This window comes from Pristiophorus japonicus, chromosome 7 (assembly GCF_044704955.1).
Source record: "Pristiophorus japonicus isolate sPriJap1 chromosome 7, sPriJap1.hap1, whole genome shotgun sequence".
In the NCBI taxonomy this organism is placed as follows: Eukaryota; Metazoa; Chordata; class Chondrichthyes; family Pristiophoridae; genus Pristiophorus; species Pristiophorus japonicus.
In genome coordinates this window covers 144,038,107-144,065,348 of record NC_091983.1, presented here as the reverse complement: position 1 = coordinate 144,065,348, position 27,242 = coordinate 144,038,107, and the positions used below count along the sequence as shown (strand labels likewise).

The window sequence follows — 27,242 nt, the reverse complement described above, 5'->3', positions numbered from 1 at the left end:
CTGGACCCGTTTATCCCGACTCTCTGCTTCCTGTCTGCCAACCTTCTCTATCCACGTCAGTACATTACCCCCAATACCATGTGCTTTGATTTTGCACACCAGTCTCTTGTATGGGACCTTGTCAAAAGCGTTTTGAAAGTCCAAATACACCACATCCATTGGTTTTCCCTTGTCCACTCTACTAGTTACATCCTCAAAAAATTTCAGATTTGTCAAGCATGATTTCCCTTTCATAAATTCATGCTGACTTGGACCGATCCTGTCACTGCTTTCCAAATGTGCTGCTATTTCATCTTTCATATATGTTAGTATTGTACTCTATTATTTGCCCATTTTTTTTGTGTTTGCCATATATTTTAGTGATTCACATTTCTGTTTAATTTTAAATAAATATATTGGTTGTTTCAGCCTAAAAATTTTCTGGGTTTTGCATAATATCCACCTATTTGAAAGCATGCAGCACAGCACAATATATATAATCTGTCAACAGATTACAAAAAGTAGGGTAAATATTAATGCTTGGAGTCACATATCTGAGCAAAGGTGCAATTTTTATTGTGTGCCAGCCCGACTTACATGAAATACTATGAAACCATTGAAAAGAAAAATTATTCTGTAAAGAAAAGCAATTATTGTAAAGATGGTAACAATGTACTACTATTGCATACACATATTTGTTACATCACGAATGAGAATGGCAGGCATGGTGTCAGGTACAGAGGCCTGAGACCTGAGTGCCCAGTGTGCTAAAATGTGGCTGGCCAAAGCATAGTGTGATAGGAGCCTGCACACAAATTCTGCACTGGGTCTCAAATATGATACAAATTGAGAGGCTCCCCACAATGTAACCGGAGCACCTGAGCAGCATTCCAGTCATAGTGTCCATTCCTAACGAGCACATTGGTGGCAATTCACTGGCTGCCACTCGCTGTTCATTAGCTGCTTGGGCCCAACATTTGGCCCTTGAACCACATGATGCTTCCAACATGCCACGGGCTATGTGCTGAAGTGCCACTAAAATATTTCATTGAATGAAGAGCGAAATCATTGAACAACCTTGCAGTAACGTTTTGGTGCAGGTGCATGTAGCTTTTTGTAGCTTTGGGGTCAAGCGGCAGAACCACTAAACCTTAGCGTTGAGCATTAATGACTAAAGTTTAATATTTATCGCTGCAGTTTAGGAAGATCTGAAGCTAATCTTGAGAAGTATGGCATAAGTTGATGGGCATGCAGCCAGGCCCAAGCCTACAGTCAAGCTCTACTGGGTTGACCAAGTTTCAAAAGCTGCAGGTGAGGTTAGGCCAAGGCTTTGAAAATCAGCTTGTGAAAAATTGTAATATAAACTGTACTGGCTTTCATTTGATTTTCAATAGGAGATCTTGCACTTATTTTAGGAAGGACAACTCAGTAAAATGTATTGATTACCTGCTTCATATTACGTTTACTTTCATAAAATGTGATCAATTACTGTGATGGAATCATGCAAAAGTAATTTTTTCCCACATCAAACAAGATGAGCCTCAGTGTTGTCATTAGGTGCATTACGCATGTTAGCACTGATGCACAATAAGAAAAGTCACACTATAAACAAAACATTTTAATGTTACATTTTAATGTTATACGATTCATCATCTCAAAATTCTTTCAGTACTGCCACATTGGTGACTGACCTGTAAATACCAGTATTTCACCCTGATTCGCCTACATAAAACAATGATTGCACTTCAAAAGTAATTCATTGCTTATGAAGCACTTTGAGACACTTCTGAGGGATGTGATGAAGTGTTATATAACTGTAAGTCTTTCTTTTTTTCATTCATTCCAGCTCAAAAATCTTGACCGAGACATAAATCAATTTTTGGTCATTGTACTGCTGGGTGTTTTTCACAGTTGAAATGAACATTGTATGAAAATTTCATCATTGCTTTTAAGGCCAGATTGCCTGATTGGGGGCTTCCAGCATGGAGCGCCACTCGCAAGGAACGCTGCTTGGAAAATTACCAGCCCGGAGGCATTTATTTTCCGTCCATTCATTTAAATGCCAAAAAATGAGCCACTTTGGGCTTGCAATTTCCCAAGCAGGATTCCCAATGTGAGGTGCTGGGAATGTGCGATTGGAAATCCTAGTGACAACACTGATGGCTCTGTGATGCTCAGGTTGTGCCACACACATAGTTGGCTGAGACATTTTGCAGGAATTTGCCATCTAGCAGGCAATAGGATCAACTGGTATTGTCAGTGCTGGGTCATAGCGAAACCAGAATGTGGGCTGGAAACAACACTGCAAATCCCACAGGTGGCAATTTTCATAATGTATTCCTGCCTGGGCCCAGGCGGAGAGCATTTACTAAATATATTAACGTTTAATAGAGAGCCCAGGGTCGCCAATACATTCTTTAATGTCTCGGCACAGTCGCAGAGGTTTTTGTGGAAACAGATGGTTTAGGACAAGCATAACAATTAAGCCATTTTCTGCTACAGTGACTTGCTCAGTTACCTGTCAATGTGTTTCTCTGCTTGACTGAGTCCTGTCGAATCTGGTAAGATGTTAAAATGATGATTAAAGTACTGATTTAAACGCATGCAAAAGACCTCATCTATGGTAACAGCACATTTAGAGTGGAATATGTGGGTTTGTTGTGTTTTAGGTCAAATACCCCCGTTATTTGACAAGGAGGCTCCAGATCAACATCACCAGGTTTATTTATTTGTAATTGCAAATGGGGCTCTGGGCGTCTCGGTTATTATCTGTACTCAATTTATGTGCTGTGATTATAGACTTATCCGAAGCAGAAATAAAGCGCCATTGTGCATACAGTGCAGGCTGCCTATCAAGCACAAAGACTAATTGAAAGGCATGTAGATTGCTTCACTTAAATTCAGGGACAGTGACCAACAAAATACTCACAGAATGGAAAATGGTCCACATTGTCCAAGGCCGCACCATGGATTTTGATGACTGGGGCGCAGTGCTGTGTGGCGGGGTCAGGTTGGTGGAGGACTTTTGTCTTACGGATGTTTAGTGTAAGGCCCATGCTTTCGTATGCCTCGGTGAAGGTGTTGACAATAACTTGGAGTTCTGCCTCTGAGTGTGTGCAGACGCAAGCGTTGTCCGTGTACTGTAGTTTGATGACAAAGGATGGGATGACCTTGGATCTAGCCTGTAGGCGGCGAAGGTTGAACAGGTTCCCATTGGTTCTATAGTTTAGTTCCACTCCAGCGGGGAGCTTGTTGATAGTGAGATGGAGCATTGCAGCAAGAAAGATCGAGAAAAGCATTGGTGCGAGGATGCAGCCCTGCTTGACCCCGGTCTGGACGTGGATTGGGTCTGTGGTGGATCCGTTGGTCAGGATCACGGCTTGCATGTCATCGTGGAGCACATCGTTGGGCGGGCCACATTGTCCGCATGTCCGACACGAGACTCCCTAAGCAAGCGCTCTACTCTGAACTCCTACACTGCAAGAAAGCCCCAGGTGGGTAGAGGAAACATTTCAAGGATACTCTCAAAGCATCCTTGATAAAGTGTAATATCCCCATCGGCACCTGGGAATCCTTGGCCCAAGTCCGCCCAAAATGGAGGAAGAGCATCCGGGAGGGCGCTGAGCACCTTGAGTCTTGTCACCGAGAACATGCAGAAATCAAGCGCAGACAGCGTAAGGAGCGTGCGGCAAATCATGCTCCCCACCCACCCTTTCCTTCAACCACTATCTGCCCCACCTGTGACAGAGACTATGGGCCCAAGTTTCCACATGATTCGCGCCTGATTTTTAGGAGCAACTGGTGGAGAACGGACTATTTTAGAAATCGCAATTCTCCACATTTTTTTTTCTGCAGTTCTAGTCAGGTAGAACAGTTCTAGTTTAGAACAGAATTTTTTCTTCAAAAGGGGGCGTGTCCGGCCACTGACGCCTGATTTTTTTCTTCAAAAGGGGGCGTGTCCGGCCACTGACGCCTGATTTGAAAGTTTCCACAGTGAAAATGTACTCCAAACTAAAGTAGAATGGAGCCAGTGAAGATTTTTGTAGAACTGAAAAAACCTGTTCCACACATTAAAAAATCAGGCGCAGGTTACAAATTAGGCGTCCAGAACGAGGTGGGGAGGAGGGGGGGGGAAGGGAACTCATTAAATTCGACAATAAATCCTTATTTATACTTCTACAAATAAATCCAACCTGAATAAACATTTATAAGCCAAGAAAAGATTAAATAAACCATCTTCCCACCTGTGTGAAAGTGCTTCAGCCAGGGAGAATTCTGCAGCCGTTTGTGCCGCTGAGCGGTGGGGCGGGGGGAGGGGGAAGGGGAAAGAGGGAAGAGAGAGAGAGCGAGAGAGAGTCGGGTCAGGGAACAGGAGCGCGGGTCGGGTCAGTCGGGGGCGGGGGGGAGCGGGTCCGGGGGGGGGGGTGGGAAGCGGGTATCGGGTCTCGGGTCGGAGGGAGCGGAGTGGGTGTCTGGTGGGGGGGAGCGGGTGTCGGGTCTGTGCGGGGGGTGGGGGGGAAGCGGGTCTCGGGTCGGGGCGGGGGGGGGAGCGGGTCTGGTCGGTGGGGGTGGGGGGGGTGGTGGGAGCGAGTGTCGGGTCTGGTCAGGCGGGGAGCAGGAGCTGGCCGTGGGAGGAGCCCCAGTGAGGCCATTGGGCCAGGGCTAGGGGCTGCGTGCTTCAGGCCCCTCCCACACAGTTCGGCGCCTGGAGCTACTGCACTTGCGTGCCGACTGTAGCGCGCATGTGCAGAGGTCCCGGCACTGTTTTCAGCGCCGGGACCTGGCTCCGCCCCCCCACAGCTCGTGCTGGCTGCGCCGAGGGCCAGAGGACCTGTAAGTAGGTGCAGAATACCGAGGATTTTTTTTAGGCGCGAAAAACGGGCGCCCCAGCTCGGAGGGGCGCCCGTTTTTTTTCTTGTGGAAACTTGGGCCCTATAATTCACGCATTGGACTGTCCAGCCACTTGAGAACTCACTTTTAGAGTGGAAGCAAGTCTTCCTCAATTTTGAGGGACTGCCTATGATGGTGACTCACAGAAACTATTAAACTACTAATTAGAACATTTCAATTGTGCATCCCACAAGGATCTTTGCAACAAAACTATCTCCACGATCTTGGATTCAAACATTTTAAAATAAAATGATCGTGATTATTTGTGCTACACTGCTATGGATTGGAACAGGATCTAATATTATCAGCTAGTTTTGAGAGCTGTCTGAGTAAGATTGTGAGTACATGCCACTGGTATCCTGAGGACAAAATTCAATCCATTTGAGTATATATGAATAAAACATTTAAAAGCTAGCATTGGATTTGCAACATTTTCCTTTCCTTATGTGATTTTCTCTTTTTTTGGGGGGTGGATTTCATCCAGTAGTTAGAAGCATAAGTGTCGTCATAAGGACTGAGGAGTAGAGAGATGCCCTGCTGTAGGCTGTAGAACCCTTAACAAAATATATAAACGAGGAAAAAAAAAAATACATTTAAAAAGCAAAATGAATCCTGTTGCCAAGGCAATAACCTGATGGAGCAGATCATCTGGCCTGCCCGATTTTCAGCCCATTCAAATTACCCCATTATACGTAGAATGATCAGAAGTGATTCTGGACAAATTCTCTTATATAATGTTAAAAGCCAGAAGCTGGTGTCTTTCTCTTCCCGCGAAGCAGCTATTATCCAGATCCAAAGGTCGAGGATAGTATTGGGCTTTCATATTCACATTAGCAATCTGAGGGGTCTTCAGGCCTTCAAACCTTTCATACTTTGGAAAGCGGTTAGAATTTGCTTTATTGTAGACTCAAGACTGTCAGTTTAGACACAAGGAACCTTTTCAGCTAATCTTCACAGACCAGTGTTTTGCAATGTCAGTGGGCAACAGTTTCTAGTCACTTAGCCACTGACATCCCTCACTGAAGACAATTACTTACTGACGTCAATTAGTGGGCAGTCATGAAAACTATTTTGTCACACGAGGTGGCGGCTGAACCAAGCTCTATTTAGTGTTTCAGTCTGCAAGTAGAATAAAAGGAGCCTATAGGAGCTTTGCCAAAGATATTTTTTCATACCCTATGAGGCCCAACAGGTTTTTAATGGGATCCTTTGGATGTTTTGATGAGGGAAACATTTGAATTGATTGGTATTAAATTGTCGAGTCGACATTCAACCCTCTTTGTTTTTTTGCCTTACTTGTGGCTGCCTGTGTTAACAGCCCTATAATTGATGTGAACAAGTGAATAAGTAGTCGGCAGCAAGTGTTTCAATCACAGCAATGAGTCCCTGTCATTGCCAGCTCGCCTGTGGCATAGGAAATGAACTTAAAAAGCATTATGGGTCACCAGGTCATAAATCTTCAGAAGAAAATTGGCAGCTGTCACCCAGAACGGATGACAGCAGTTGAAACAATGAAGATTAAATGAGCAACCCGTGAGGATACCACTGTCTCAGGAGAGATGGAGGCGGTGGTCAGGAGGAGTGGGGGGAAGGGGAGGATGTGTAGTAATCTGGGAGAAATACCTGTGGGATCTCATATTTATAACTGAAGCAGATGGTTGTTGTTTACCTCAAGGGAGAGAAAATAATGTTAAAAATTAGCATCAAATAATTGATGATGGGCAATGAGTCTTATTAGAGAAATAAACACTGTGCTCTCCTCCCAAAGCACTGTCTTTGAAAGCTATTGTTCTGAAATAGTTTGGGGGATTATTAAGTGGGTTTTTCAATATGGACATCCAATGCATGACAAAGTCATTAGATTGCCTGCTGAATGGCAAGGACATCGAGTAACTCAAAAATACTTATAAAGGGGGTCCTTACTTTACATAAGAACATGAGAAATAGGAGCAGGAGTAGGCCATCTGGCCCCTCGAACCTGCTCTGCCATTCAATAATATAATTCATGGACTCAGCTCCACGTTCCCGCCCGCACCCCATTACCCTTTATTCCCTTATCGCTCAAAAATCTGTCTATCTCCGCCTTAAATATATTCAATGACACAGCCTCCACAACTCCTTGGGGCAGAGAATTCCACAGATTTACAAACCTCTGAGAGAAGAAATTCCGCCTCATCTCAGTTTTGAATGGACGGCCCCTTGTTCTGAGACTGTCCCCTAGTTTTAGTTTCCCCTATGAGTGGAAATATCCTCTCTGCGTCCACCATGTCGAGCCCCCTCATTATCTTATATGTTTCAATAAGATCACCTCTCATTCTTCTGAACTTCAATGAGTATAGGCCCAACCTATTCAACCTATCTTCATAAGTCAATCCCCTCATTCCCGGAATCAAACTAGTGAACCTTCTCTGAACAGCCTCCAATGCAGGTATATCCTTCCTTAAATACGGAGACCAAAACTGTATGCAGTACTCTAGGTGTGGTCTCACCAATACCCTGTACATTTGAAGCAGGACTTCTCTGCTTTTATACTCTATCCCCCTTGCAATAAAGGCCAACATTCCATTTGCCTTCCTGATCACTTGCTGTACCTGCATGCTCACTTTTTTTGTTTCATGCAGCACTTTGCAATTTTTCTCCATTTAAATTGTAATTTGCTTTTCTATTTTTTCTACCAAAGTGGATAACCTCACATTTTCCCACATTGTACTCCATCTGCTAAATTTTTGCCCACTCACTTAGCCTGTCTATATCCCTTTGCTGATTTTTTGTGTCCTCCTCACAATTTGCTTTCCCACCCATCTTTGTATCATCAGCAAACTTGGCTACATTACACTCGGTCCCTTCATCCAAGTCATTAATGTAGATCATAAATAGTTGAGGCCCCAGCACCGATCCCTGCTGCACCCCACTAGTTACTGTTTGCCAAACGGAAAATGACCCATTTATCCCGACTCTCTGTTTTCTGTTTGTTAGCCAATCCTCTATCCTTGCTAATATATTACCCCCCAACCCTGTGAACTTTCATCTTGTGCCGTAACCTTTTATGTGACACCTTATCGAATGCCTTCTGGAAATCTAAATACACCACATCCACTGGTTCCCCTATATCCACCCTGGTCATTACATCCTCAAAGAACTCCAGTAAATTTGTCAAACATGATTTCCCTATCATAAAACCATGCTGTCTCTGCTTGATTGAATTATGCTTTTCCAAATGTCCTGCTACTGTTTCCTTAATAATGGACTCCAGCATTTTCCCAATGACAGATGTTAGATTAACTGGTCTATAGTATCCTGCTTTTTGTCTGCCTCCTTTTTTAAATGGGGGCGTTACATTTGCGGTTTTCCAATCCGCTGGGACCGCCCCAGAATACAGGGAATTTTGGTAGATTACAACCAATGCATCCACTATCTCTGCAGCCACTCCTTTTATGACTCTAGGTTTTAAGCCATCAGGTCCAGAGGACTTGCCCGCCTTTAGTCCCATTATTTTACCGAGTACTACTTCATTAGTGATAGTGATTGTATTACGTTCCTCCTTCCCTATAGCCCCTTGATTATCCACTATTGAGATGTTTATTTCTACATTATAAAAGCTCTTGGTTTGTGCTGTATGTTTCTTCAATCAAATCTATTCCCACTGTATTGGCTGACATTGTCATGGGATGCTATATTGTCACCAGATATGTGTCTACCAAGATTGGTTAATGCTAATCCTGTATGTGTGGTGTATGGCAGTTTGGGCAGACAGTGGGGCAAACTATGGCAAAATCTCACGGCGAGGCCAAGACATTAAGTGATGGGGATAACATTATGTTGCCCAAATCCTCAATAAATAAAAATAGCACAGTGAACATTGTTCTAGTAGGAGGGAATGGTTTCGTATGTTGGTTTCTTTTTGGGAAAACCTTTATTTCATTTGCTTAAACTTTTATGGGTTTTTTTTTGTTCCACCTTTTCCACTTGTTTCTTTTTCCTTTCTTCTCTGGACATATTGCATTAAATGTCATTCTCTGAATAGCATTGTATCATGACCGTGAGAACAATAAGCCTTGCCCGCTTTCAGCATGCAGCTTTATGGTGCAGTTCATTCAATGTTTTGAGACATCCAGTATAGCACGATAACATACAACTAGTTCTACAATTAAAGCAATGTGTAGTTTTATTAATTGAAATAATTACATGTATACTAAGAGGAATGTTAATGTACTATTTTCCTGACCAGTACAACTAGAAGAATTTAATAAAGATAATGAAAGCTAAATTGCATGTTTAAAAAGCTCTGTGTTAACAGCATTGCCATAGTTCTAATTCTTATTTCCTAATTATAATAGTTTTATTTCTGAAAAATCACAGTGGTTCTGAATTTCCACACGGCTTCTCCTAATCTTCCACTGCAATTTTGACGGGAGATGGCCATTTACACCTCATCTCCGGCGGTCTGCTGTCTAGCCCCCATGGAATTTTGAGGCCTTTTACCTGGAGCACACAATTGAACATTTCTCGCAAAAAATACCCAACTGGTAATTTAGGGAAGGAAATGCCAATGCCTCCACTACCCCACCCCTCATAATAAACCAATTCCAAGCAGCACTCTCCAAGGGTGATAGAACTGCTTTGTTAAGGCCATTATTTTCAGCCAACAAATGTTGTAAGAAATTCCAGTTTAAAAACCACACAGAGCAAGTTCATACAGATATGAAAAATGAGTAGTTATGGTGTATACTTCTCACTTGCCGCAAATGTGTTGTTGTTTAAACTATAATTATTTTAACAAGTTAGAAAATACTATAGGAATAAGCAGAAAGACAGATGGGCTGTTCAGCAGTTTTGAGGTGGAAATTTAATTGTGCAGAAAGAAAAACATTTTTCAGAGAAACAATCCTCCCGCTCTCCTTTACCACAACAATAATCTGCAGGTATTTTTGTTGCCTGAATTTAAATAAATTTACATAATTTTCTCTCAAACCCAAATCATTGTTATTTTGCACTGTGTTGAAAAAAACCATCTTGCTGTATTTGCACTTTAATTTAAATTTTTATTGTGGCTATAAACATTAACGAGCTCTGATTTGAATATTCATAAGATCCTCAAATGAAGACAATAGGAAGTGTTTTAATGAAACTGCAGGGATATGTGGCTGATTGGTTTTGACATTTTGATTTCAGTCCTGGAGTGAGTTTGACTAGTGTTTATTGATATTGCTTGTTCAAACAGCTCCCTCACAGGTTAGCAGTATAATGAAGGAGAGAGTGCAGCAGAGGGCTGTCAATCTCTCCTGGAAGGAACCGGAACATCCCAATGGAGTCATCACAGAATATGAAATCAAGTACTATGAAAAGGTGAGGGCTGCTCTGGCACATAAATACCTGCACCCACTCTACAAAAACCTCAAATCAAAACATCTAAAACTGTTTTCAACTAAACGATGCTATTATTTTGTTCAAAGACTAGCATCATATTATTGGGAAGCTCTAAGGTTGGCTCAGACCAAGGTTCTGCTGAGGCATGAGGAGTTAATCTAGTGAGTAGTTGAGCCATACAGACAGGAAAGTCCCAGGTTTGATCCCAGTCTGTGCAAGATAGTTGATCTCAGCCAGAGTATTGGCTTCATCCTGCTTTATGAAGGAGAAAAATTGGCCAAATCTCCCATCTCCAGTTGCTATCCTGTGTCATCTCTGCTGAAAGTTCATATGTGTACACATCGGGTGAGAATAGAAGTGGGTTTAGTTACCACTCCCCCTATGGTTAAACAACCAAGGATCACACATGAATAGCAGCCACTTGACTGAAGTACCAGAGGAAATCAGTGCCCACATGTTAATGAACTTTATATTCTGTCTTTCCAGGCAACAGAGCCTGTCACCTTAACTTGCTCTTATAGGGAGGAGGTGTCCAATCACTTGTCTTCAATTTCTACGGAAAGCTTATAATCTCCATTTTGAGGGTGTGGAATTGCTGTCCCCAGCAAAGCAGAGCAAGAGAGAAGATTGGCAAGAAACAATTTTCCATTGCCAACCAAAGGATAAGATTCAGACTGTTGTAGCTTAAACTCCTGCAGTAATATTTCCCATGGTATTACTTAGATTTTATTCAAATATAATAAAAATAAATACTATGGAAGTGAGTTGGCTGTCTCCTGCATCATTAAGCTATGTGAACATTATATCAGTCTGGAGAGAGACATTACCAAGGTGACAATTCCACCCCCTTAAATAAGGAGTAGATGGGAGAAATGAGAGATGAAGTTCTGAGATGACAATGCATGGGTAGGGAGAGAATCTGTCGTAGGAAATCTGCTTGCTGTGTTGGGACAGGTAGGAGTGAAACACACAAGAGCAGTGCCATAGAGGTGGACTATGGATGAGTGGCAGAGGAAGAACATGTTGAATGCTATGGAAAGGTCGAGGAGGGAGGAAAGATAAAGCACAATGGTGGCAGTTTTTAAGGGTGTTGTTGGTGACTTGAATGTGATCTAGCCAGTCCAGGGCAGTGGTGCACCAGATGTACTTACGTCTGTGCGCCTCAAACCTGAGGATGAAGAAGTGGCAGTTATTGCAGGGAGGCAGCAGGATTGGCAGAACATGATAGAACCATTGGAGAATATGGACAAAGGGAGCTTTGAATAGGTCAGCAGAAGAGGGAAAATGGTTTAACAAACTGGGCACCAAATAAACTCTTGAAAAATTGAGTGGTACGTGATTGCCCCTCCATTTTGTAGAGCAGTTCCCTGTCTTTTAAATCAGAAAAAGGAAAACCACAGGCACCGTGCCTGCAAGTTTCCGATAAGCACCGATGGTGTGCAAGGTTCCTCGCCACTGCTGCGAACTTGGAATATTTAGGTTAATGCATTATCCTGAGTTGGTCCTGCTGCATTCTGCCACCGGTGACGGCCATTGGGACATGCTTCCATACCTCTCCATTCCTCTTCTACTATCTGACAGCCTACGTCTTGTGTCCATCCATCCCTTGGGCTCTCTTCATTTTCTTCTGTTCTGAGATTTTATATAAATTTTTATTATTTCACTTCCATTTCCACTTGTTTTTCCCCCAGTGCGACACAGAGAACAGGCAGGTGACCAGCTGGTCGTGGGTGTGCAAAAGCAGCATGAGGCGACTGTTGCTCTCCGTGATAAAGCACTGGCCTCTGCTCACTGCCACCCCACAATGTCACTGTTGTATTTAGCACTATCTATGGAATCACAAGTGTGAATTGATGGTTTAACACAGCACCTACCATGTGTTAGCGCTCCAGTGGACTATGTCAATGTTCTTTTTCCTTTACTTTTAACATAAATGTTGTCAATAACCAGACCACAAAAGACCTCCAACTCTGAACAAAGAGTGTGGCCTGGTGGTCATTAGTGTGCATAAATAAGCTATAGTCATAACACTATGATTGGTCAGGGCAGTATTAATGCAGTGATATCACCGAGGTGCAACAGAAAATTGGTTTCTCAACTTTCAGATGTTAACTACTCAGATTAAAATGGCAGGTAGTGCCTGATATACCAATAACAAAGCCCCAGGGAGTAATTCCACCTGGCGGCAAAATGCTGCTCACACTCCCTCCACAGCAATAAATGACTTCTTTCTACTAAGTGGAAAGCATTCACTTTGAAGCTTGTTTTTGCTGTGTAGATGAAGTGATAAAAATGAATTAGTGCTGGAACTAGATACTGGAGCCTAATTCTGCGTATTAAACAGAGACTATTTGGAGGCTGCGTTCTTCCTTTTGAGAGATTTAATCTGAACAAAGATAAAAGTATTAAAATAATAGACTGGAATAAGCTTTAAAAAGCCTATTTTAACAAGATGGGATACGACTAGATAGAATATAATAGATTCCCAGGGGTAAGTTTCAAGACTATAATTTAATCACGAGGTTCAGGTAAGCTGCAAGAACGAAGCCGAATGGTTTCTGAATGGTATTTGAATCTTTCAATTGGATAAACAGCCTTTAACTCATTCCTGGATATTCCATTTTCTATGATATGTACAATATAGATGTTTTTAAAAATAAAAAAGTTAATTTTGTTGGTATAATGACCCCAAAATAATAAACATCCCCTCTCCCATTTTTTTTATCTTGTCACAGCTTTTAATGCAAGTTATTGGTTTTCCAGAATCTAAAGGAACGCACTTACTCCACAGTCAAAGCTACCTCAACATCAACTACCATTAATAACCTGAAACCAGGCACAACCTACATATTCCAGATCCGAGCATTCACCACTGCTGGCTATGGGAACTACAGTCCCAGGCTAGAGGTCTTAACCCTTGATGAGAGTACAGGTAAGAGCTGTGAAAACTGCCCTTTTGTGTTTTTAAGCAAGGAGAGGTGCTCAAAACAGATTCAGCCTGACTCAAAATCTGTAGAAAGGGAAGGCCGAGATGGGTTATCCCAAGCTTTACTTCATGGTCAGCATAAGAACAGCAATGGCAGAGGCCCAGGATTAGGTTACTTGACGGATTTCTCTGCTGGTTAATAAAGATGTTATATTGCTGTGAGAAACTAAGGGAAGGGAAGATATTTTCGTTGAGAAAGGTTAATGCACTGGCCACAACCTCTTCTGCACAAGGTTTTATCTTGCCACAACATTGATATACAAATGCATTGTTGAATCCTCAGATTTTAATAGCAAACTTCCATTCACTAAAGGTGAAGTTTCATGGGCTTCCTCAAAGACCCAGTAAGTTTATGCAGTGGGAAGCTGAGCTGTAGTTGAGTTAGCTGACCTCTGCCAGGCAGTCAGTTGAGGTGCCACAATTGGACTTAGTGACATAAGCGGCTGCTCAGGCTCCGTAGCACCTGCCTGAAACAGACATGAGGCACTTACGCCTGCTCCACGATGACATGCAGGCCATGATCCTTACCAACGGATCCATCAAAGACCCAATCCACGTCCGGACCGGGGTCAAGCAGGGCTGCGTCATCGCCCCAACCCTCTTCTCAATCTTCCTTGCTGCCTCTCAGTTGACAAGCTCCCCGCTGGAGTGGAACTAAACTACAGAACCAGTGGGAACCTGTTCAACCTTCGCCGTCTTCACACCAGGTCCAAGACCACCCCAACCTCTGTTGTCAAGCTACAGTATGCGGATGACACCTGCGTCTGTGCACACACAGAGGCTAAACTCCAGGACATAGTCAACGTATTTACTGAGGCTTTTGAAAGCATGGGCCTTACACTAAACATCAGTAAGACAAAGGTCCTCCACCAGCCTGTCCTCGCTGCACAGCACTGCCCCCAAGCCATCAAGATCCACGGCGCGGCCTTGGACAACGTGGACCACTTCCCTTATCTCAGGAACCTCCTATCAACAAGAGCAGGCATTGACGACGAGATCCAACACCGCCTCCAATGCGCCAGTGTAGCCTTCGGCCGCCTGAGGAAAAGAGTGTTTGAAGACCAGGCCCTCAAAACTGTCACCCAGCTCATGGTCTACAGGGCCATAGTAATACCCGCCCTCCTGTATGGCTCAGAGACGTGGACCAGGTACAGTAGACACCTCAAGTCGCTGGAGAAATACCACCAATGATGTCTCCGCAAGATCCTACAAATCGCCTGGGAGGACAGGCACACCAACATCAGCGTCCTCATTCAGGCTAACTTCCCCAGCATTGAAGCACTAACCTCACTTGATCCGCTGGGCAGGCCACATAGTTCGCATGCCAGACACGAGACTCCCAAAGCAAGTGCTCTACTCAAAACTCGTCCACTGCAAATGAGCCAAAGGTGGGCAGCGGAAACGTTACAAGGACACCCTCAAAGTCTCCCTGATAAAGTGCGACATCCCCAATGACACCTGGGAGTCCCTGGCCAAAGACTGCACTAAGTGGAGAAAGTGCATCCGGGAGGGCACTGAGCTCCTCGAGTCTCGTCGCTGAGAGCATACAGAAATCAAGCGCAGGCAGCAGAAGGTGTGTGCGGCAAACCAGACTCCCCGCCCACCCTTTCCTTCAACCACTGTCTGTCCCACCTGTGACAGAGACTGTGGTTCTCGTATTGGCCTCTAAAGCCACCTAAGAACTCATGCTAAGAGTGGAAGCAAGTCTTCCTCGATTCCGAGGCACTGCGTATGATGATGATGACACATGTAAATGAAGGGCCTATTGCCTGTTTCAGGACCTACTACTGATTGTTATTCAGCAAACCTAGGTGGTAGGGCGTGTGTGTGGCTATTGGGTGGGAACAGCACTGGGCTTTACTACGAGATAGTCGTTAGTTGACACTCACTGTCAAGTCTCACAGATTAATAAACCAACGCGTTGTTTAATCCTCAGCTTTTAATGACAGTTGAGGTGCCAGAGGGTACCTAGAGTCTGTGGAACTGTAACCAGGTAAAGAATCAACAACATCAGGGAAGGGCATGAGTGGTACAAAAATAGCTGAGGATTTTTTTCCAAATATGCTGTTTTATTCTAGAAGATGGTAAACGGAATCTCATGACACAAGATAATTTTAATCAGCTCTGAATACTTTGTCTCAGCCCTAAATGTGTACATTCCTCTGAAAGAGCCATTAATTGATGTTTAACTTCTTTTTGCCTTGTAGTCAGTTTAACAATAGATTTTTAGATGTGGCTTGAACATTTTAAGCATGGGACTCCACCAGCAGTCATCTCTCATTACATTTTAATTAATAATAAACCTGATATAATAGAAATCGTTAATTTTGTTACTTGATATAAGAACATAAGAAATAGGAGCAGGAGTAGGTCATTTGACCCCTCGAGCCTGCTCCCCCATTTAATAAGATCATGGCTGATCTGATCATGGACTCAGCTGCACTTCCCTGCCCGCTCCCCATAACCCTTCATTCCCTTATCGCACAAAAAATTGGTCTATCTCCGCCTTAAATATATTCAATGACCCAGCCTCCACAGCTCTCTGGGGCAGAGAATTCCATAGATTTACAACCTTCTGAGAGAAGAAGTTTCTCCTCATCTTAGTTTTAAATGCGCAACCCCTTATTCTGAGACTATGTCCCTTAGTTTTAGTTTCCCTTATGAGTGGAAATATCCACTCTGCATCCATCATGTTGAGCCATCTCATTATCTTATATGTTTTGATAAGATCACCTCTCATTCTTCTGAACTCCAACGAGTATAGGCCCAACCTGCTCAACCTATCTTCACAAGTCAACCCCCTCATCTCGGGAATCAACCTAGTGAACCTTCTCTGAACAGCCTACAATGCAAGAATATCCTTCCTTAAATACGGAGACCAAAACTACGCAGTACTCCAGGTATGGCCTCACCAATATCCTGTACCGTTGTAGCAGGACATCTCTGCTTTATACGCTATCCCCTTACAATAAAGGCCAACATTCCATTTGCCTTCCTGATTACTTGCTGCACCTGCATACTCACTTTTTGTGTTTTATGCGCATGGACCCCCAGATCCCTCTGTACTGCAGCACTTGGCAATTTTTCTCCATTTAAGTTATAATTTGCTTTTCTATTTTTTCTACCAAAGTGGATGATCTCACATTTTCCCACGTTATACTCCATTTGCCAAATTTTTCCCCACTCACTTAGCCTATCTATATCCCTTTGCAGATTTTTTTGTGTCCTTTTCACAATTTGCTTTCCCACCCATCTTTGTATCATCAGCAAACTTGGCTACATTACACTCGGTCCCTTCATCCAAGTTATTGATATAGATTGTAAATAGTTGAGGCCGCAGCACCGATCCCTGCGGCACCCCACTAGTCACTGTTTGCCAACCGGAAAATAACACATTTATCCCGACTCCCTGTTTTCTGTTAGTTAGCCAATCCTTTCTCCATGCTAATATATTACCCCCAACCTTGTGAACTTTAATCTTGTGCAGTAGCCTTTTATGTGGCACCTTATCGAATACCTACTGGAAATCCAAATACATCACATCCACTGGTTCTCCTGAACCATCCTGGTCATTACATCCTCAAAGAACTCCAGCAAATTATTGACTTATGAAGAAATCAGGTCCAGGGGACTTGTCTGCCTTTAGTCCCGTTATTTTACCAAGTACTACTTCTTTAGTGATAGTGATTGTATTATGTTCCTTCCTCTCTATAGCCCTTTGATTATCTACTATTGGGATGTTTTTAGTGTCTTCCACCGTGAAGACTGATACAAAATATTTGTTCAACGACACTGCCATTTCCCAGTTCTCCATTATTAATTCCCCAGTCTCATCCTCTAGGGGACGAACATTTACCTTAGCCACTCTTTTCCTTTTTATGTACCTGTAGAAACTCTTTACCATCTGTTTTTATGTTCTGTGCTAGTTTACTTTCATAACCTATCTTCCCTCGCTTTATCATTTTTTTAGTTATTCTTTGCTGGTTTTTAAAAGTTTCCCAATCCTCTGGCCTCCCACTAGTCTTGGCCACATCATATGCCCTTGTTTTCAATTTGAAACCATCCCTTATTTCCTTAGTTAGCCGAGGATGGTTTTCCCTTCTCTTACAGTCTTTTCTTCTCATTGGGATATATTTTAGTTGCGAATTATGAAATATCTCCTTAAATGTCCGCCACTGCTCATCAACTGTCCCATACTTTAATCTATTTTCCCAGTCCGCTTTAGCCATCTCTGCCTTCATACCTTTGTAGCCTCCTTTATTTAAGCTTAGGACACTGGTTTGAAATCCAACTTTCTCACCCTCCAACTGAATTTGAAATTCAACCATGTTATGATCACTCATTCCTAGAGGATCCTTACCTGGAAGATCATTTATTAATCCTGTCTCATTACACAGTACCAGATCTAAGGTAGTCTATAGATATATACTGACTACTGCATGATATATACTGTTCTATACTGTTTTAGATGCACCGACTATAATATATATATATTGACAATGTTGTTACATACAGACTGTTGTTATATGCACTAACAGTGCTGTTGTATGCCAAGTGTGTTATAGGCATTGGAAGTGCCATTATATCCTGACTATTATACGCACTACTTTTATATACTGATTCATATATGCATTGACAATGTTACTATATACTGATATCATGGGCGAAAATGCGGCGAATGAGGGTACGGGGCCCAGAAGAGCCAAGGGCCCAGAGGCAGCACGGGCCAGCCCACACTGTGATATGTGTGCGCACTAGGTCCGTGCAACAGAGCAGGTTTCCAGTCGTCCTGGTTCAACCCTTGCCACTGGATAAAAGCCTAGCTCTGTTGAGCCCGTGTGGTGGCTGATGTGCAATGGTCACCACACGTTAAAAAAAATCCACGCACAGGCATCTTCCACCTTCTCAATTGGAGTTCAGGACTGGAACATCGGGTCCGTCATTGAAACACCTGTGAACTCTTGTGGAAGCAAGTCATCCTCGTTCGAGGGACCACCTATGATATACTGATTGTTATTTGCACAGTATAGTTATGTAATACACTGACAGTGCTATTGGATATACATTGTTATACATTGACTGTGCCAAAAGATGTACACCGACAGTGCTATTATATACTGACTGTGTTCTGCACACCAAGAGTGCTGCTAAATACTGATTGTATATTTATATGTGACTGATATATGCTGCCTGTTAACAATCACTGGCTTTAGCACTTGACTCTATTACATTAGGTGAGTTGATTATGCCTTTACATGCTAATAGTGCTATTAAAAGATGTATACTTACATTGGTATTATTTACTGAGTATGTTGTATGAATACACCAACAGCGTTGATATATATTGACTGTCTTGTGTGATATACACTGATAGCGCTAATAGTAACTGACTGTTGTACATTATACAATGACAGCATTACTGTTTACTGGTTATATTGTATGATATAGACTGATATGTTGCCCGGCCATATGATGTACACTGACGGTGCTATTGTATGCTGATTGTGTTGTCTGACACATGCTGACCTATTTCCCTGTAATCAGCACCACATTATCATTTGATAAATTTGCCTTGGTCACATCACAATCGCTAATATTTCAATGTGTTTCCGTTAACTACTGGTAACCAAAAAATATGCCTTTAGTCTCTCACAATAGTTCATGTTAACAAAATGCCATCAGATATGAGGGAGTGATTTCAAGGCAGTTTTCTCTTTAGAATTCAAAACAGTTATATTAACAACTGAACCAGTGTGATTATTCCCTTAGTATTCATTAACCTGTATTCATTTCATAAATATGGTTACATTTCACAACTGACAGGAAAGGTTTCAGAGCAGTTTAAAAGTAGAGGAACTATTGTATGCCTCAAAATTTATCTCTTGAAGCATCTCATATTTTCTCTTTTACACCATCACACGATGTTATAACTTGATGTAAATTCCCTGACTGGTTACCTCATCTTCCTATGGCTTCTTTAATACTCATTCTTAAATAGCGGGACTCTGTTGTGAATATCAAATTAATCAGCATGAATGTCACAACTGTATAATGATGAAAGGAAAGGAAATGGTTAAACATTGTTTAATTAAGGTTTCCAAGCAAATGTAATTGACTCCTGACTAACTAAGCTCCCTTTCCTGCCAGCACTATTTTTTTCCTATGGGCATCCTCCATCTTCCACCAACATAAGTAGATTAACTCTGTAATTTTCTAATCTTGCCTCAAGCTCAACCTTCACTCATAGTGTTGGGGTCATCCCATTTGGGATTGATACTTTCCAGGAATCCCTTAAGATTCCATTGATGTCCTCTTTTCCAGTATTTCAATGCACTTACACATAGGCACATTATTGGCTTTCCAATCAACTTAGATTTTCTTAATGAGATAACATTGTTGTAATTGCTCTGTTGATGATAAGTGCAGTACGTCATTACTCCCTGGCAGTCATTCTTTGCCTGGCAATCAAACCTAAGTGAGGAGCTGCGAATGTAAAAATTCAATATCGATGGCGAACGGTTAAAGGTAGTAAGTAATCATTTTGTCTGTGACTGAAGCTTTAGACCCTCTAGCTAGATTTCCACAATTAGATGGTTAGCTGACACCAGCTGGACTGACTCATGGAAATATCCGAGTTTGGCTGCTGCTGGAATTATTTGGGAACTGCAGTTCGACCCAGTTTCAGTGGAGAGAATCAGCAAGAGAGCAAATAATCTCACTTCTGCCCACAATTAAAAAAAACAAAATGCATGAATTTTGTGAATATCTCTTGATTATCACTGTATGAGTGTGAACAAGGACATTTTTATTCACTGCGCACTGTAAGCATCGAACTGTTGTCCTGTTAATCTAAATTGACGTCAATAAGTGAATTTGATCTGTTAAAAGATTCAAACGATGGTTCATTTAGCTATAAATAAACAGTTGCCTGCTGCATAGCTGTCAAAGCTGTACAGATCTCCAAGTGTATTAGCACTTGTCAGCAAAAATTTACAAGTGTAAGCCATCCTTCCAGAATTGCAATAATTCACACTGCTCCGCTTGAATCTAGAGTTACTTTAAACCAGAATCCATACATCCCTCTCTTTTTTTACTCTGGTATTGTTATGTGCATTATTAGGGTAATTTCTGTTTCATCTGTATAATTTCAGTCTGTTCAAAAATTGAACATTTAAAGGGGGAATTGAATCCCTGTGGTAGATGTAATTTCTCACATTATTTTGCTTGTGTTCCTTTCCATTTACTTTTACTGGGAATGTTTATCAGCTGTTCTTAATCATTTATCTGAAGTAGTCCGTGCTCACTTTTAGATGCACTGGGGTTTTGATGACCTACTTTTCTCCTCTATACGTTACAGATAGAAGACATAATCCTAGGTATAGATTTTGTGCATACTGCATTCTGCAAGACATTCATTTATTACTTAAATCTTTAATTACATTATTTATCCTTAGTTAGTACTTCTGGCAGCCTACATTGAGTGCTCTGACCAGAGGAATGAGAAACATTTAAAAAAACGCATTGACAGTAATTAATTAAAGATAAATGTGTGTAATCTAATAAAAAGGAGTTTGGTTCCATTCTTTATGTCGGTGGATGCTAAAATATTTATGATTTAAATGGGTCAATTTGACACCTCATTATTCACTAATACTATCAGTTCTCTGCCTCTGTACACTCCTCTTACAGGCATATATTTGGCCAGTCTTGTTTTTATTTGCAAGTACAGGAATTTCTGTTTACAAAACAGCAAATCTCTGACTGTGCTACATCCTTAAGGCTGTAAGCCTCCTTTATCCTTTCAATTGTAGATAAACTGATCAGTTGAAATGGCATGATTATACGAGAGAATATTTAAGCAGAAGACTGAGGATTCTTCAGATTTGTCAATAGTGTCTGTGAAAGACCATCAATTTATTTTCAAACACGAAGTCCTTGTTCTCTTGATCCAATGCCTCAATGACATTGCAGGTTTAAGTATTCAGGATGCATGTAAATTGTGAGAAATCAGTTGCACAATTAAAAGGATGTGAGGTATTCATGAACAAAACCACAGATTCTTCAGTTAGATTTCCAGAGAGCACAGAAGCTGCTTTCTTTTCTAAAAAAAAAAGCTACATTTACTGCATTGAGTTATTTTAACCTCTTTTGAGCTTTTGTTCGTCTGGAGATTCCCTGGTCTTTCAATATTTTATGAAATATTGTCCTTTTGTGATCTCAGCTGACTCTGATTTGAAATGATTTGACTATTCTGTTCCCAGCTACAGCTGCTTCCACTGAGCAGAATCCAGTCATTATCATCGCTGTGGTCGCCGTAGCAGGGACCATCATTCTGGTCTTCATGGTGTTTGGCTTCATTATTGGACGAAGGTATGGAACTAAGGAACATGCAGACCTGGGGCACACAATTGAGGGGTACGTGATCGTGGTGTACACTTTACACAACACCCTATTGTGGGAGAGGGGATGATTGCAATGTGAATGATTGCTGGACAGATAACGATAGCCCACACCATCGTAGGATCCTTAAGCCTTTTCCGACCATGCAGCGATAGCAGAAAGTTAATCGGCTAACTAGAATAATGGATTGTCTGGGGAAATAGAGATGTCCACAGTCTCCAGTTGGTTACAAATGCAAGAATTAAACCATTGACCATCCCAGTACATATCTTTAATTTATTCCATGGCTTTTTGTTGTGTCGGATATATGTAATGTCCTCCAATGTCTTTTCTCTGCAACCTCCTTCCTTGACATGACCCTCTCTTATAGTTCAACTCAAGCCTGATGTAACACAGAAATGTCAGCACTTCCAATGATTTCTCTTCTCATACCTGCACAGTTACCACAAGTGAACCTCAGGACTCAATCCTTGGCTCCCTCCTCTTCATTATTTACATCATTGATATGCTATTCCTTGGTAACATCATCTCTAGGCATAGAGTCAATTTCCACATGTAATCTGACAGCACTCTGCTCTACTTCAAAAGTACGTCATTGGCTGTAAAGCACTTTGGGACATCCTGAGCTCATGAAAGGCACTATATAAATGCAAGTCCTTCTTTCTTTTCTTTTTTTTACCTCTTTGCTTCCAGCATTGACTCCATCGACTAGTAATAACACCTGTAGGAGTTGGTAAACAGAACCCATCCTCCGCGGCTCCCATCAACACCTACTTGCCACTGGCCTCTGCTCCATCATCCCAAAAATCTTCTCTCTTGGCACCTCTTTCCCTTTCTTTAATATGCCTCCTAAAAAGCCTTCTCTTCCACCATGCTTTTGGCCCTCACCCCTAAACTACTGTTTCCCTTTTTTCCTGCTTGATGTCCATCTTTCTTCTACCGTTTGAAGCATTCTGAGATGTTTTCCTTACGTGAGGAGAGCTATAGAAATGTAAGTTGTTGCTGTTGTACTTTTCTTTTCTTATTTCTGTTGATGATAATTGTCTGGCACCATATCTGAAGCTGTGCAGGAGAGAGACTGTTAATAATGCAGAATGATAGGCATGTGGTATAAAGGCATAGGAGAAGAGTGGGATGTCTGGTGTCAGATACACTGCCATAGAAGAATATCATCTGCTCTTTCTGATATGCCAATGTGTAACCCACAGGCGTGCAAGATAGATATAGCATTTTATTAGCCTGGAAATTATGCATTGCGATACTACCGCAAGAACTCTTAAAATTTTTGACCTTTGTGTTATCGCCTCCATTAAGATAAATGGAGTGAGGATTTTGACATCAATGCATCAAGTATTTGCACAATGCATCTGTACAATAATATTGTACTGTGTTATTGCCAGGTTCATGAAATAATGTAATTTACTCTGCATGCCTGAAAACTAAAACATGTGTATATTGGAAAGGTTAGATTATATTTTTCTGTGATTTTATAATTCAAACCCCAGCTGTCTCATTGTTCTTTCCTTTACATGCTCCACTTTATTGTACAGTGTTGTTATCACACAGAATGACACAAATCTGCTTCGTAAATCAGAAAGTTTAGATCTTTCCATATCCTACATCAGCATATGCACCACCACCCCACATAATACAGTTTCCTAACTTAAACAATAGTGCACACGACAACCACAGAATGCTCGCACTACACAACAGCATACAATGCTGACAGAAAATATCCTTACTGTACAATAGCTTGGATCGTAGTACAAAGCATCAAGTATCATATTGCACTGTAACACACAGTACAAACAAAAATATTCATACTAATGAGGCTAACAAGAATAGTTAAAGGTAGTATTAGATCAAAGGAAAAGACTTATAATGTTGCCAAAAAGAGCAGTAAGCCTAAGGATTGGGATGATTTCAGAATTCAGCAAAGGAGGACCAAGATATTGATAAAGAAAGGGAAAGTAGAATATGAGAGTAAACTGGTGAGAGACATAAAAACAGACGGTAAAAGCTTCTATAGATATGTAAAAAGGAAAAGATTAGCAAAAGTAAATGTCGGTCCCTTACAGGCTGAGACAGGAGACGTTATAATGGGGAATAAGGAAATGGCAGAAAAATTAAGAAAATACTTTGTGTCTGTCTTCACGGAAGAAGACGCAGAAAACCTCCTGGAAATAGTGGAGAACCAAGGGTCTAGCGAGAATGAGGAACTGAAAGAAATTAGCATTAGCAAAAAAAATAGTACTGGAGAAATTAATGGGACTGAAAGCCAATAAATCCCCTGGACCTGATGACCTCTATCCTAGGGTTTTGAAAGAGGTGGCTATAGAGATAGTGGATGCATTGGTTGTCATCTTCCAAAATTCCATAGATTCTAGAACAGTTCCCGTGGATTGGAAGGTAGCTAATGTAACCCCGCTATTTAAGAAAGGAGGGAGAGTGAAAACAGGGAACTATAGACCAGTTAGCCTGACATCAATAGTAGGGGAAATGCGAGTATCTATTTTTAAGGACATGGTTACAGGACACTTAGAAAATATTAATAGGATTGGGCAGAGTCAACACGGATCTGTGAAAGGGAAATCATGTTTGACAAATCTGTTAGTTTGTTGAGGTTGTGACTAGAAGAATAAATAAGGGGGAATCAGTGGATGTGGTATATTTGGATTTTCAGAAGGCATTCGATAAGGTGCCACACAAGAGGTTATTAACCAAAATTAGAGTTCATGGGATTGGGGGTAATATACCAACATGGATTGAGGATTCGTTAGTGGACAGAAAGCAGAGTAGGAAAAAACGGGTAATTTTCAGTTTGGCAGGCTATAACTAGTGGGGTACTGCAAGAATCGGTGATTGGGCCCCAGCTATTCACAATCTTTCTATGAGGGGACTAAATGTAATATATCCAAGTTTGCTGATGATGATAAAGCTAGGTTGGAATATAAGCTGTGAGGAGGACGCAAAGAGGTTTCAAGGGGATAGGGACAGGCTAAGTGAATGGACAAGAACATGGCAAATGGAATATAATGTGAAGAAATGTGAAGTTATCCACTTTGGTAGGAAAAATAGAAAAGCAAAGTATTTTTAAATGGTGAGAGATTGGGAAATGTTGGTGTTCAGAGGGACCTGGGTGACTTGTACACAAATCACTGAAAGTTAACATGCAGGTACAGCAAGCAATTAAGAAAGCAAATGGTATGTTGGCCTTTATTACAAGAGGATTAGAGTATAAGAGTAAAGACGTCTTGCTGCAGTTATATAGGGCCCTGGTGAGACCACACCCGGAGTATTGTGTACAGTTTTAGTCTCCTTACCTAAGGAAGGATATACATGCCATAGAGGGAATGCAACAAAAGTTCACTAGACTGATTCCTGGGATGGGGAGATTTTCCTATGAGGAGAGATTGAGTAGACTAGGCCTATATTCTCCAGAGTTTAGAAGAATGAGAGTTGATCTCATTGAAACATACAAAATTCTTACAGGGCTTGACAGGGTAGATGCAGGGACAGTGTTTCCTATGGCAGGGGAGTCTAGAACCAGGCGTCAGAGTATCAGAATAAGGGGTTGGCCATTTAGGACTGAGATGAGGAGAAATTTCCACGCAGAGTGAATCTCTGGAATTCTCTACCCTGGAGGGCTGTGGAGGCTCAGTCATTGAGTATATTCAAGACAGATATCGATAGATTTTTGGATATTGAGGGAATCATGGGATATGGGGTTGGTGCAGGAAAGTGGAGTTAAGGTAGAAGATCAGCCATGTTCTTATTGAATGACGGAACAAGCTCGAGGGACCGAATGGCCTACTCCTGCTCCTAATTCTTATGTGCTTATGTTCTTATACTGCATAATAGTGTGCAAACAGAACCGATTGCACAATAACACAAAATATCAGACTACAATAATAAACACAGACACAGAAGGGACAAAATTCAACTTTGGAGGAGCATAAAGTGGGTGATAGCGGATCGGCGCTCATTTTACACACTGCCTCAATTTCTTTTCCATTGACTTGAATGTAAAGACAAATCGGGCAGGGTGTATAATGGGTGACTGATCCGCTACCGTCCATTTTGTGCCATCGTCAAAGTTGAATTTCACCTGCAGAATATCCATACTTTACAATAGAGTACAATCCAGGCACAAAATAGTCAGACTTGTGTATAAGATAAGCATGAAAATGAACATAAAACATGGTGTAATGTGCAGTTTTGCATTAATGAAGATTATTAAGCCCTGAGCTGCAGTGTCCAAGAATGACTAGGTACAACTACACACTGGATGCTGTATCCCAGAATCTTATGCTGAACAGTAACTCCGATCAGCCAGCCCTGTAGCAAGTGCTGGCTTCTATATACCCCAGCCGAAGCTGATGTATATCAAAGGTGTATTAACTTTGATGAATTGTCTAATTTTCTTATTCAGACACTGTGGCTACAGCAAAGCTGAGCAGGAAGGGGATGAGGAGCTCTATTTCCACTGTAAGTGTATTAATTATCCCCCTAGCTCTCAGAAGCACTTGGGCCCTTTTTCCAAATGGCCTTCATTCTCTGCAGCTCTTTCTTAAAGAGTTATATTTTGTCTTTCCTTTTCTCCCCTTTACTCCTTGCAACAGTTTAACATGGCCAGAATGCAGAAACAAAGCCCTAATGAGTTATGTGCTGTGCTTCTTGCTTTGTTTTTATCAATTATTATGTATCATTCCACTAAGTCCGAACCTAAGAAACTATTACACTGAAATTGTAGCTGTCAGTTTAAAAGGTATACAAAATGTAACATGTAACCATAAAGAATGCAATAATAAATGTTTTTATTTTAGGTACCAGTTTCTGACAGTTTATACTGAGTAACTGATTAGTTTTTATATGCAGGCAACACAGCTGCCATCAATATTTAAAGTTGCATTGTCCCCAAGATCGATATAAACAGAACATGCTGGAAATGCACCAGTGGTCCATCAGCACCGTAAAGGGAAAGGACGAGTTAACATTTCAGGTGTAGACAGTCCGGCAGGACAGCTGAAGGGTCTACACCGAGAGGGTTAACCTCCAATTCTCTTTACAGATGCTGAAGGACCTGCTGTGCATTTTCAGCTTTTGATGTTTTTATTTCAGCTTTCCAGCATTTACAGTTTTGCTTTTTGTTTACAACAGTGACGACACATCATTGGCTGTAAAGTGCTTTGGGAGGTCCCGAGGTCATGAAAGGCGCTATATAAATGCAAGTCTTTCTTTTCCCAGGCCCTTTGTAATACTATCTGCCTTCACCTCTACTCCAGCCTCTCTACCACCCTTACATTTTGTTACACCAAGCTTTAACTTCTCCAACGCTCTCCTCTCCAGCCTCCTGAGCTCCACTCTGCAAAAACTCAAAATTATCCAAAATGCTGTTGCTTATATACTGTCCTGTGCCCTGTGCTAAATACCAGTAACCCATCGCCTCTATCCTCACTTACTTCGAGTGACTTTCTGTCCTCTAAGGAAGATGGTAGACGCACGGAATATCAGTAAATTAGAATATTTACCTTTTTTTAATATATTTCTATATCCTTAATGTTACTGTTGGTAGCACTAGCAGCTGAAGACTTAACATATTTTTATGCATTCTTCTGTC

The 27,242-nt window shown here is 41.6% G+C and overlaps 1 protein-coding gene across 5 annotated transcripts in view; it reads left to right on the top strand.

The window, feature by feature from the left end:
* The window catches only part of epha7 (eph receptor A7), a 312,075-nt gene that overhangs the window by 241,159 nt on the left and 43,674 nt on the right, over positions 1–27,242 (top strand). For 3 of the 5 annotated variants that reach the window (XM_070885388.1, XM_070885385.1, XM_070885384.1), the window contains exons 6-10: positions 10,091–10,215; positions 13,000–13,168; positions 21,484–21,592; positions 22,572–22,613; positions 26,055–26,110. In XM_070885388.1, the coding sequence (XP_070741489.1) occupies positions 10,091–10,215; positions 13,000–13,168; positions 21,484–21,592; positions 22,572–22,613; positions 26,055–26,110 (501 nt within the window). The remainder of the gene's footprint in view (positions 1–10,090; positions 10,216–12,999; positions 13,169–21,483; positions 21,593–22,571; positions 22,614–26,054; positions 26,111–27,242) is intronic. The other 2 variants (XM_070885387.1, XM_070885386.1) reach the window with 1 other exon arrangement.